The 13,161-nt window shown below is 39.4% G+C and overlaps 1 protein-coding gene across 7 annotated transcripts; it reads left to right on the top strand.

The window, feature by feature from the left end:
* The first annotated feature begins 22 nt into the window (after window positions 1-22).
* FAM199X (family with sequence similarity 199, X-linked) lies at window positions 23-12,819 on the top strand. Of its 7 annotated transcripts, none has more exons than XR_010365805.1 (8): window positions 23-325; window positions 3,028-3,247; window positions 5,355-5,504; window positions 5,825-5,986; window positions 7,034-7,294; window positions 8,145-8,217; window positions 10,470-10,617; window positions 10,725-12,819. XR_010365805.1 is itself a non-coding variant. In XM_064426735.1 (7 exons), exons 1-7 carry the CDS (start codon window positions 138-140, stop codon window positions 10,562-10,564), a joined length of 1,146 nt encoding a protein of 381 aa, XP_064282805.1. In that variant the 5' UTR covers window positions 23-137; the 3' UTR covers window positions 10,565-12,819. The 7 variants fall into 7 exon arrangements, 5 of the variants coding, with proteins under 5 accessions (XP_064282805.1, XP_064282804.1, XP_064282803.1 ...); XR_010365804.1 differs by having other exon boundaries at window positions 10,722-12,819; XM_064426735.1 differs by having other exon boundaries at window positions 10,473-12,819.
* Window positions 12,820-13,161: the final 342 nt, after the last annotated feature.

The following is a 13,161-nucleotide window of genomic DNA, read 5'->3' as shown; positions in this document are numbered from 1 at the left end:
CGCGCCGCCGGAAGGAGCGGCCGCGACAGCGCGGCGCGTCCCGGCACCGGCCGCTGATGGCGGCGCCGCCGACGCCGTGTGCCCGCGGCGCTCCCGCCGCCGCCTGAGGCGCTCCCGCCGCCCCCGCGCCCGCCGCCATGACCGAGGAGCCGTACGAGAAGTTCCTGGCCCCCGAGGAGCCGTGCCCGCTGCTCTCGCACCAGCACCCGCCGCGGGGCGGCAGCTTGAGCCTGAGCGAGGAGGGCTGCCTGGACGTCAGCGATTTCGGCTGCCAGCTCTCCTCCTGCCACCGCACCGACCCTCTGCACCGCTTCCACTCCAACAGGTGCGCTCGGCGGCTGGGGGCGGCGGGCGGGTGATGCTGGGGCCGGGGCGGGGGTCGGGCCGCCCTGGCAGGGCCGCGCATCCTTCCCGGCTCCGGAGGGGCACGGCCGGGCTGCAGCTGCCGCGTGTCCGCCCCGCTGCCTTCCCTCCCTTCGGCCGAGCCTGCCTGCGGCTCATCGCCTTACCGCTGACGGTGTCAGCTGGCTCGGTTTTTTAAGATGTGTTTTTTTAATAGAATCACAGAATGGTTTCCGTTGGAAGGGTCCCTAAAGGTCATCTAGTTCCAAATCCCCTGCCCTGGGCAGGGAGACCTTCCACTAGGGTCAGGATGCTTTCAGCCTCAGTCCGAGTTTCTTAATTTTTGAGATTTTGAATTTTTGAGGGCTGTAGGCAGCTACAGAGTGGTGTGTTTATAAGACTTAAAGGCAGGCCTTGCGTGGTCACCAGGCAGACCTTTAGAGATTCAGAATGAGTTAGGCGGCTTGGTGACTCTACTGACTCTGCAGAAACATTTCCACCCCATGCTGCTAATTAAGGGCAGATTATTCTGCCTGCAATTTGTAGAAATGCTAATACAGCTCTGCAAAGAAATTCCAGTTGTGTTCATAAAATCAAAATCACAGTCCTCCTTTCCTTAGGACCTGATTCTGCTAATACATAGTATTAAGCTTGAATATAGCAATAGCTTTCTTTGAGAATACTCTATGAGATTTCAGTCTCCAACATACATGTCTCCAACATTCCTGTTGGAGTCCTGTTCCAGTCTTGCAAGATTCTTTTATGGGTTATTAGTATTTCTGTGGCACATCAAGAGTGAATTTGGATTAAGTCATGGAAATTGCACTTTGGAAGTGTCATTCACAAGGGCAAACTTTTAATTATACATTCTTAAATGATTCAGCATGAAAAGTCTTGATCAAACATGATACACTCTCATAATATAGTTCTTAAGTCACGAGACATGAGCAGCAAGATATATTCTTAGAATATCTGTAAATAAATGTGTGACAGTCACCAAATTTGCATTTAATTAATTTTGTACATTTCTCTGTGTTGCCTTCCCAAGTGTATTGCTCAGGTTTGCTCCTTTTACAAGCCCAGGTTTGTAACCAGGCATCTCAAGGGGTTGTTTGACTTCTCTGGAAAAGGACGTGCCCTGTCTTGCACTGATTAAGCCATTGCAGATGTGCAGCTCAATCCGTGGTGTTCACATAAGGCTTTCTGTTTTTTGAGGTTGGGAGTAATTTTAATGTAGTTCCCTTTTGTTGTTAATCCAGTTCACCCCGGGGAGCACAGCAGCTCCCCAGCCATGTGAAGGCGAGGCTGACTGCTGTACCTGCAGTGTCTGTGTAGTTTGTTGGTGCTAGAGCCCCTGTACCTCATCCTTTGTCCACTCTGTCTCTCATTTCATTATTATTTCATGGATTCTGAAATTGTATTCCTGTTGAGTAACGTGCTGTGTCACCAGAGTCTTGTTCTGCTCTCTACCAATGGGCTGCCTTGCCCACAAGAGTCTGTACCAGCAAGGCATTGGCATCTATAGGGGATGCAGAAAGGGAGGCAGGGCAAGAACTCCTGAATCTGCTGCAAGGAAAGTTTTGGAAATGTCTTGAACATTGGATAAATTCACATCTGGCCCAGTAGATGTGGAGTGAATCCATCACAAACATTTAGCCAGCCTGGTATGCAGCTTAATGAGATTGAGGACCAGCCTGTCTGGTGATAGGATTGCTCAGCTGGATAGCAGGGTGTTTTCTGGTTAGCCAGGCTGAAGTGGACAGGCTGATGGAGCAGGAGTTGATTGTGTGGGTTTGTGTGGTGCATTTTAGATGCCTTTTTCAAATTGTTTTGGCCATATTGCAGTGCTGTGCTGACTCATATTTGTCTCGACCTACTTTTCTCCAATATGTAAAATAAGTTCCAGATATGGAGACTGATTTCATGAGTTTGTTACATTCTGGCTTACTCTCATTAGAGTAAAAAATCTGTTCTGTGAAAACTGAGTTCTCAATAGCTTTCCTTTAGCAACAACTTCAGCTAGCTTGGTAATGAGGCCAAAAAGTGTTTAGTTATGGCATGGTATCATTTTCACACAGGTCACTTCCCATGCTGCACTGTCTCATTCCAATAGCATGTCCAATGGTTTTGACATTCAGAGTTGTGAATAATAGATCCATAATGTGTTTCCTTATTAAGCTTTAATTTTGTGGGAGACTATCAACCTGGAATTTCTTTTTGACTTCTATTTGTCCTAAAGTCAAATTGATTAATTATTTAGTTCTGTTTATTCCAGTTTATATGGAAGTTTAAATATCTCAATACATGAAAAATTTTATTTTTAGATCAGTGTGTTTTAAAAACCCAACCAGAAGCAAAAAGGGGTCAATTTCAGTACTACAGGAGTCATAGTTCTGGGGTAGAAATTGACAATATATGAACATAAAGGTGTAATTATACTAATTATATATGGATTTTACCTTTATATTTGTAACACTGTGTTCCCTTTGGTGTTGTTGATGTACTTTTAAAAATACTTAAAAATAGAATTCTTCAATTTACATAATATACAACTTATTTCAATAAAATCAGTGTATGATATCACTGACTAGCAAAGTGGCAATAGTTTTACAAAGCTTAAAGGAATTCTTAGGACACATGATGCCAAGGTTTGCTGCTCTCTAATTGTGTTGTCCTGTTTTGCAGGTGGAACTTGACATCCTGTGGGACGAGCGTGGCCAGCTCGGAGTGCAGCGAGGAGCTGTTCTCCTCCGTGTCCGTGGGGGATCAGGATGATTGCTACTCTCTGCTGGATGACCAGGAGTTCACCTCTTTTGATCTGTTCCCCGAGGGCAGTGTCTGCAGTGATGTCTCCTCTTCTATCAGCACATACTGGGATTGGTCAGACAGCGAGTTTGAGTGGCAGGTAAACTAGTTCTGCTGGAAATGTAAAATAGACTATTGCATGCTGGATTTGGCTGTAGTTGAAAAGTCATAGAATAGAATATCCTGAGTTGGAAGGGACCCAGAAGGATCACTGAAGTCCAGCTCCTGCCCCTGTACAGGACAAGCCCAGGAATTACACCCTGTGACTGAGAGTGTTGCCCAAACACTCCTTGAACTCTGTCAGGCTTGGTGCTGTGACCACTGCCCTGAGGAGCCTGTTCCACTTCCTGGCCAGCCTCTGGGAGAAGAACCTTTTCCTGATACCTGACTTTAACTTGCCTCGACCTGGCATCCTGCTGTTCCCTTGTGTCCTGTCACTGATCACCAGAGAGGAGAGACTGCTGCCTCCCACTCCTCTTCCCCTCTTGAGGAAGCTGTAGACAGCTATGAAGTCTCCCCTCAGTCTCCTCTTCTGAACGAACCAAGTGACCTGAGCACTTGTTTCTTTGTAACTATTAAACATAGGAGCACATATCTGAATCTTGAACAATATAAAAAATGTTTTGTTTCATTTTATTCCAACCTCCTTAATCAGGAGTTGAGACTGAAGGTCAGCTCTCCAAAGAAGGTCACTTATGTATGATGGTCACTTGGTTTTAGAGACCAGTCTGTGTTTCATGTAGCCATGAGCTTGGACCCTTTGTACTGAGGATCTGCCCTGCTAATGAAATCTGGTTATAGATATCTGGCCCTATTGATACTTTCTAGGTAAAGTGTATGAACTCTTGCCATAGCTTATTTCTATCCTAATTTTTTCTATGCCAGTAAGAGTACAGAGCTCATTTTGTCTCACCAGAATGGGAAAGTAAATCACATCTTTTTCCCAAGCCTGTGCTGGATGCAGTCCTCATTGGGTATTTCTAGTTTGTGATAGTCTTCCCTGTTCAGCAGTTTTTCAAATGTGATATGCATTTTTAATGTATTATAGACCTAAATTGACTTTTTATATTAAAGACTTAAATCAGCTATGAATGCATACGTAACTTTGAAATAGGTGACATAGGCCTTCAGAATTTTTTGGGGAATACTTGAAAATTTTGTCATAAAGCTTAGTCAGAGCATTAGACTATTGCATATAGAGTCTTGTAAGGATAATACATGAACTGAAAACTGATTTCAAGAAAGCTCAAATCCTGTTCCAGAAGATGCAGGTGAACTTGAGACGTGTACTGAGATCAGCTTTGAATTTCTGACTGGTTTAGTCCAGCTGCTGGTCTCAACAATGTATGTCATATCACTGAAATTAAGTGTGTGTGTGTATAATGCAGTCTGTAGGAACAGCTCAGGTTGGATCCCAAAGATTCAAAGCTTTATTGAGTTGTGAAAATTTCAATTGCCTGATAAACTTGGCAATTGTTTTGAAAAGAAGCCATTTCCTATGCCTTAGCAAGCTGACAGTATGTTTGATTGGTAACCAGCTTTTTTATTGTTCTTTGTTATTTAAAACAAGTTTTTCTTAAGAACTTACTTGATTGGATTTGTAGGATTTTGGAATGACTTTTTTGTAGCTCTTTATGGTGTTATCTGGCAGAATCTGAGCACAATGCAGCTGTCCCACTTTAACTGGAAGTGCATTCAGAAATCACATATCAGTTGTATAAATGAAGCTAGCTGAAGTTCTCAGTTGCTTCCAGGCAAATGGCAGTGATTTTAATTGAATTTTCTTGTGTAATTGTGGAGTTTGGTAGGAATTACAGACCTGCTTTAAAATTATCTTCCTTAAACTAGACTTATGCTCCAAAATGGGATGTGTAGATTTAGGCTGGATTGTCATGGACATTTTCCACTGATGGAGAAGGGAAATAGTTGAAATGTGACTTCAGTCTGTGTTTTCTTAAACACAAATTTTTCAAGAGGATTGATGAGTACAGAATAGTGTGAAATGAATTTGCTGCACTTGTTGTTTACGGGAAGATTCAAGGGAGTATTGCAGGTTTATGAGTAATTAGAAAGAGTTTGTTAAAGTATGGAGATAATCAATGCTTTGTTAATTTGATGGTATGTTTTGAATTGTTAATAGTGTTAGAATAATTTACTATCTGCCTACTCTATTCTAAAGCTTTGTTCTTCCTTTTGCATGTTACAAGTTGCCTGGCAGCGACATTGCAAGTGGGAGTGATGTGCTTTCTGATGTTATACCGAGTATTCCAAGCTCTCCCTGTCTGCTTCCCAAAAAGAAAAACAAGCATAGGAATCTTGATGAGCTTCCATGGAGTGCAATGACAAATGATGAACAGGTGACTTTTTTCCTATGTGAGAACTGCAATGTACAGAAGAGCTTCCAATTAAAAGACACAACTTAAAGGCCATCCTGTGTGCTGTAGGTGTAAATGCAGACCTGTGCAGTACTATTTGATTCTTAAAACTAAACCTTGTCCTTTGGATCTATAGAAGGCAGTTTAATGCCTACTCAAGTTTTCACCCTAAGTTTTTAAGGATACTCAAGGCTAGAACCATGATATTTGAGCATGTTTTATTCTGTCAGTTCTTTCTTTTTTCTCTTTCTCATTTAGAATCAGTAATACTTCAAAATGACTTGCCTTTCTTTGGGTCCTAGGTTGAATATATTGAATATTTGAGTCGCAAAGTCAGTACAGAGATGGGCCTTCGAGAGCAACTTGATATTATTAAAATTATTGATCCTACTGCTCAGATCTCACCTACAGATAGTGAATTCATTATTGAATTGAACTGTCTCACAGACGAAAAACTGAAACAGGTAAGTTCAGGGTTTCAGCATCTGGTTATATATTGCAAAATTTTATGGACTTGTGATCAACTTTTATGCATAATCATTAGATGTTGAGAGAGACACTAGAGCACAGTACTGTCAGTGACAGAAATTAGACTTCAAAAGCATATTTGTATGTATTAAACCTTGATATAAGACTGGTTGTATATTCTCACTATGTGTTAAGCCAGAGCTGGTGAGCGTGTAATGAGTTATGTTGTGGACCTGGTGCTGCTTATGGCACTGTACTCCACTTCATCAGCTGGCAGAGAGTCTTCCTTTGTTCACTGTATATAAATTAGCATTCAGAACTTCAAAAGATTGGAATTCATTGGGGAAGACCATCAATTTCATGTAGAAGGAGATAAAGAATAATGCATTTTAAAGATGTTTCAAGATGCAAATTATTACCAAGAAGGATACCTGGCTGATAGGGTAGATACATCCTACTGTCTTCTCAGTCATTGAATTACTGAGATGTGTTGTTGGGAAGAGATGCAGTGTCCATACCAGCTGAACTCCTCCGTGTTGCCCTGATAAAGTTAAAAATGGAAAACATTCACTGCTTTTATGGGCTTGGTCTGTTTCATATTTCAAACATTTTGTAAGTGTCATCTTAAAGTAGAAAAGTACTTATTTATTTACACACTCTTGTTTGAGTAGCAAAATAAAGGGGGTTGATACATTAAGTAAACAACTTAATTCAGTTGAATTTGACTGATATTCCTGTTTGTTGTTAAAATAATAACACATTGTTACATAGTCACAAACCTGACAAGCAGAAGAGAAAAGAACCCCTCAGTCCTTGCTACATATTTTTCTTCCTTCCATAGTGAAATGTCACAAATGTTAACATTTGTGTGACTCCAGATGGCTTGGGGTTTAGCAGCCACAGGAAAATGTTTTAAAAGCCTAACTGAACTGACCCAATAACTTCATCATTATTAATAGGCAGACTGTCTTGTTTCCATGAAAAAGAGTATCTCAGTGCAGCATTTATCAAACTATAGTAATTTTGCTGCCTCTGTTCTAAAGGTGAGAAACTATATCAAGGAACATGGACCTCGCCAGCGGTCTGCAAGGGAGAGCTGGAAAAGGAGCAGCTACAGCTGTGCAAGCACCAGTGGTGTGAGTGGTGCCAGTGCCAGCAGCAGCAGTGCCAGCATGGTCAGCTCAGCCAGCAGCAGTGGCTCCAGCGTTGCCAACTCCGCCTCAAACTCCAGTGCCAACATGAGCCGAGCGCACAGCGACAGCAATTTGTCCACAAGTGCTGCAGAAAGAATCCGGGACTCAAAAGTAAAGTTTCTAGTTCTGTGTATCTGTATTCATTAAGCTGTCTAAACTCCTGAAGCTTGCTCATGGCATCTTACCTGGGATGTTTGTACTGAAGGAGCAGAGTAACTGAGTTACCTGTCTAAGCCAATGATTGTAAGGAGTTGAAACTTGTGCTCTCCCCATCATTTCCAACCAAAAGCCTGGTGTTTGTATGTAGTAGATATTCTAATTCCTTTTGTTTAGGATAAGTGAGTGGGCTTGAATAAGGGCTTATGCATTTAACTTAAGAAAAAAATTGTTTAAGAATGATCACCCTAATTAAGGCATAATTTCTGGACAGTAGAGACACCTGTGATTGTTTTTTGGGTTTTTTCTCAACTAGAAATTTCATCAGGCTTTTTGAATCTTTGTTATTTTTTTGAGCATGTCTCATGAGATTTCTTGGTGAGAAGGGACCCTCTGAAGCATGTTTCATTTAAAGTAGAACTGTGGCACTCCTTCTGTCCCCATAATTTAAATTTCAAGTGTGAAGGAGAGAAGCAGTTCTTTCTTGCTCTTCAGCATCTTGGGTTTATTAATGTCAGACTGTAACGTTTCTCCAGCAATAAAGATTCCTTCAATTGAAGACTTGACTATGCAACATCACAGGTTAATGTTGTGCCTCAGAATACAGTTGTGGTAAATGGTCTTGTTATTTTAATATTAGGTATGATTTTGGATGAAGGTTTACACCACCTCTGAGAATTTGTATTTGTTACTTTTCAGAGCAGGTGTTATTTTAGAGGTTCATCTATATTTGCCAGCTTTGGAGGTGTTTTTTTCTAATTTACAGAGTAAAATCTTATATTTTGTCTCTTCTGTATTTTGACAGAAACGTTCCAAGCAACGGAAACTCCAGCAAAAGGCCTTACGGAAGAGACAGCTGAAAGAGCAAAGACAAGCTCGTAAGGAAAGACTGAGTGGATTATTTCTTAACGAGGAAGTGCTGTCTTTAAAAGTGACTGAGGAGGACCATGAAGGAGATGTGGATGTTTTAATGTGACAGGGGTGAATTTATCAGTGTTCTTTCTAAGCCTTAAATGTATTATCCTTATTGTTTACATATATTTCTTGACCAAATTTTCATTAGTATTAACAATACAAACCAGATCTTTTCTCAAGTGTAATTTTGTTAAGAAGGTCTAAGTATTGAGTAACTTCAGCTTTTTGAGACTAATTTTGCAACAGAGAATTCAGAAACTTACCTGTCTTCTGAAAAGCTGCTGAATAGATGTGATTTTAAGGAAATTTGAACTTGGCTAACATGCTAACTTACTTGCACGTAAGTCTAGGGGTACTTTTGGATGACACAAAGCATGCATTAATATGTTTCAGCTTATTTAGTTTTTTTCCATCTTTGAGTTAGTATTACACTTGACTTTTTCTGTCCTCCTTTCGCATTATTAGGAAGATTGTTTAGCATGAGGAAAAATCTTTTGCTCTATGGGGCTTTCTTCAGCCTCGCTCTTGGTTTGTACAAAATCAAAGTACTGTTGATACTTTTCTAAAAGTTGTGATTTAAATTAAACTACACAGAAAACAAGAAGCAGGACATCTAATGCAGAGAATCTGTAATACAAATACTGCCTAATAATGTAGTTCTTAGGAACCAACTAAAAATTTTAAAAAACCCTCAAAATAATTGCAGACTTAGTCTTCAGAAGGTTATTTTGTTGCTCAGTATCTTAAAATTGTTACTAATGGTTCACCACTGCATCCCTAGTACTTCTGTGAAAAGATTCCAATAAAAACACATTTATGCATTGAAAATACACTAACCTACAATTAAGTTGTCTAGGACACTACTTAAAATAGTTAAAAACACTACTGGAAACAGAAGCGCAAAAAGTGGCACACAACTTCAGTGGTTTTCTTCCCCAGAAGCATATCTAAATATATTTGTTTCATATTGTTGACAGGAGAACTTAATTAATGCAGCTGTACTTTTAAAATTGTATGTTTAGCTGAGGTTGTCTTCTGTGTGGGTTGTTACACCATGACATGTATCAGAATTCTCCTTTTGTTGTCTATCAGCTTTTGAAATTTCTCATGATAAGAAAATTAGGTAAAATTGTGGCTTTCAGGTAGGGAAGTAGTACTAGTTTCAACCTTTTTCTTAATTCTGACAATCTTTAAGCTGATTTTAGTTTTTTATCTTGGAACTACTTTTATAGAACTCCTTCCCCCCATGGCTGAGATTAAAAATGATGGTTCTAAATTTTAATATAAAATTTAAAAGTGTATAAAAGTATTTTTGAGTTCTGAGTTTAGGAAATAATTTTTTATTATGTTGATACTTCATGACTGTAATTTTGTTCCTGAATTAAGGAGTTTGACAGTTTAATGTGGCCACAGGTGTCTGTAATTGCAGGTTATAGTCCAATCCTGCAGAATGCATGGTCAGCTTTAGGACTACTGACATTAATGTTCCATGTCCTGCAAAGACTTAATAGCCCTGAGAGCTGAAATATTTTTCTTTCAGAAGTGGAATTCCTTTTAGCCTCAAAATAAACTGACGAGTAAATTATCTGAACAATGGCCTCTGAAAGTTTTTGATAAGAAATAAATGAGGTCCATAGTCAAACTAATATGTTTGAACTTAGTGCTGCTGTACAACAGGTCCCAGGCTTGGCCATTGACTGGCTAAAAGCCAGGTAATGTCATTTTGAGCTCAAGTTAGCTATCCCATATGGCCAGTTATCTCTCCCCTAACCACAAGTGTCTGTGACCTGTCAGTGTTTGCTTGTACTGTGCTCTTGCTGGTTGATGCCTCCCTCCTGTACAATCAATACTGAAAACTTCTTAACAGCATACACTTTACTGAGAATTTACATTTACTTAAATCTGGAGCTTCTTTTAAATATCTTGTATGGAAGATAAAATTCAATTGCTATCAATTTGGCAATTTCAGGGTGTGGTTGTTAAACTCTTCCATGGTAATAGATGAATTCATTGTGAAATGCTTCACCATGTGTACACTGTCACAGTTCAGTACAACTTTATGTTCTGCATTGACTTTGAAATGTGATTGAATTTTTTTTCTGAAGAAAAATGCACACTTTGTACTGTAGAGAATTGACTCTGAAGTGAGTTGTAAGGAAGGTGCAATATCTCAGTGTGGTGGAGCATGAAAGTGTGTCACTTTATTCTGTTTCAGCAGTTATTCAGAGTTTAAGATGCCTCAGGGTTTTGTTGAGAGAAGACCCCATCATTCTGATGAGGTACAGTTCATTCTGGTCACCTGTCCACTAGCTTCCAGAGATCTGAAGTGAGGGAAGATAGTATTTCCATCATAGTGTGAGCATGTAAGTATAAATTATTCTAAGTGATTAGGTGGGTCCAGTTGCTCATCTGTTGGACAAAAAGGTCCTGGGTGCCAGAATAGCTGATTGTGCTGTGTTGTCTCCAGCAGGTACTTCAGTCATGTGTGTGACAGCTAAAAGATAGAAGAGAGTGGATTTCCAGTGAATCCATGCTAATAATTTATAGCTCTGTGATCTCATAGATCCAGGATTCTCATAAGAATGCAAAGAATACAAAACTGACTGTTCTGGTAAGAATGCAGGATAACATCTTGCTTACCTTAAGTGTTCTTTGCCAAGTACTCAGAGATACGAGGTTGTCTTCCCTGATCTCAGAGAATCAGGCCTGAAGGGACTCAGGAGTTCTCATACACTTATACACATTTGGGTTTTTTTTTTCCTTTTGCTTTCTCATCCTCTGTAGTTCCAGTGATACAGTCATTTTGTGGTGGGGGGAGGTTTTTTGTCAAATTCATGTTTTTCCCTGCAGCATGCTCAATGCTTACTCAGGAAGACCCCGTCCTTGGTGGTTTTAAATTACATGTAAATGTGGCGCTTAGACAAGGTTTAGTGGTGGGCTTGGCAGTGTTAGATTTAGGGTTTATGATCCTAAAAAAACTTTTTCAGTTTAAATCTCTTAATTTCTGTGAAATACCCATTGTAGTAGTCAAACAGTTGGAACGTCAGTGAAATATGATCTTGCTGATACAACTTTTGGCATTTGTGGCTACAGGTGTAACTACTGGGTTCTGATGAAGAGTAACAGACTGCTAAAATAATGCATCCTTATTGAGTTTTTTTCTAAAAGAATAAATCAAACCCCTGCTTTTTGTTAATAGAGAAAAAATGTCAAGCTTAAAAGCAACACAGAGACACACAGGCAAAAACTCATAGTTCCATGGCTTCGTGGTACTGAAACTGTGTCTGTAGGAACTTTGTACCCACTGCAATGTGGGTATAAATTTACATTCTGTAATGATAAGAGTTTGCTTCCATGGTAACTTTTTCTCTGAAAAGGCTTAGAAGGAGCACTGAAGTCTGATTGCAATAGGACTGTAAACAAGAGAGAACATTATTTTCTAATATGATTTTAAATATGAGGAAGAAAGCTGCCTGACAAACTTGGCTGATTTCTGTGTATCTAATGTCATCTTTTGTTAAAATACTTATTTTTTTTATTTGGGAAGCTGATAAAAAGATGGTTACAATGTGCTCAGTATGGGGTGCTTACTCAGAAGAGCAGGAAAAGTCTTTGCAAGACTTTCCTGGGCTCAAGTTTTAGTTCTCATATTGTGGTTTGAAACCTGTGAAGATCATTCTCTGGGGAGAAAACAAACCAACCAACCTGCTTGAACTTACATGCATTTACATCAGAGTGCATATACAATACAGAAAGATAAAAATGGCAATATTTACTGTTCATCTATGCTGAATGGCCTGAAGCCATTTCTTTTCTCCTAACACACTTTCAACTTTGAAATCAGTTGATGCATTGGTCTATAAATATTAATAAACCGGACTGTTTTGGGAGCTTTTAAAGTTCATTCATATAAGCCTGATTTTCATGGCAAATGTTGTTAGATTTATTGGTTTAATTTTCTTAAGCTTACTGATCTTGCAATTCTTGGGCACAGAAAAGTCAACAGTTGTCCATTTAAGGATTGCAAAGATTAGTTTATTAATCTATCAAGAGCAAATCTATGTAATATTCAAAGTTTGTCTATTTTGACTGTTAAATCTGATGAATCATATTTGTATTCTCTCCCATCTGGCTAACTTTAAAACATTTCCAAATTACAAATAAATTCTCCGGTGTAAAAAAAAAAAATTGTAATATGGAAGCCTTGAATATAGTTAATAACCAAAGCAAGGGGAAGGTGGGAGGGTTGATTTTTTTTTTTCTTTCCTTTTGTGGGGGGGAGAGATGAGGGTATAGATTATAGAGTATATGGTATTGCTTAAATTGAGGGTTTTTTCCCCAGGTTCTCTGCTAATTGTATTGCTAAAATGCACTTTTGTATAGAAAACCGTTCTCTGTAAATTCTGTATCTACTTGACACAATGTTTATAGAGATTTTTCTGAAGTTGTGAAGGATTTACTGAAAGATCTGATGCTGTTGAATTCAAGTTTTCATTGTATTTGAAAATAGTTATGTGCATATTGAAGTACAGGTTGGAATTAAAACTAATGATATAGCAAAGATATTCTTATGAAATGATGTGGTGTCTTCTTCACAGCAGGGGGATTCATATGCAGGACCTGCAAAGTCACTCTTCAGGCAGAAAATACAAATAAAGTGACACATCTTAACTGTTCGTGATGGCAGAAAGCAAACTGGTTTGTTGATTGCAAAATCTGGCAAGAATTGTTTCATAGGGAAGCAATTAATTGTTGTGAGTTGTATAACCCAAGGTCTTGTACTTAAAGCTGTCTGTCCTTTGTTTTGATTCCTGTGCCAGAGGTATTTTTTATATATATGCTCAGCACCAGCAAGGACATGGCAGTCTTTGAACAGGCAAGAGTGAGGACACTTGCCAGCTTATAGT

This window comes from Passer domesticus, chromosome 7, assembly GCF_036417665.1.
Source record: "Passer domesticus isolate bPasDom1 chromosome 7, bPasDom1.hap1, whole genome shotgun sequence".
Lineage (NCBI taxonomy): Eukaryota > Metazoa > Chordata > Aves > Passeriformes > Passeridae > Passer > Passer domesticus.
The sequence above is the reverse complement of the archived record's forward strand: the minus strand, read 5'-3'. Positions and strand labels throughout refer to the sequence as shown.

What these genes read in the sequence shown, in the direction of transcription:
- FAM199X (XM_064426733.1), top strand. Translation starts at nt 138, where the DNA reads ATGACCGAGGAGCCGTACGAGAAGTTCCTGGCCCCCGAGGAGCCGTGC. An exon ending in CACCGCTTCCACTCCAACAG is followed by an intron (nt 326 to 3,027) that starts GTGCGCTCGGCG and finishes CCTGTTTTGCAG; the next exon opens with GTGGAACTTGACATCCTGTG. An exon ending in CAATGACAAATGATGAACAG is followed by an intron (nt 5,505 to 5,824) that starts GTGACTTTTTTC and finishes TTTGGGTCCTAG; the next exon opens with GTTGAATATATTGAATATTT.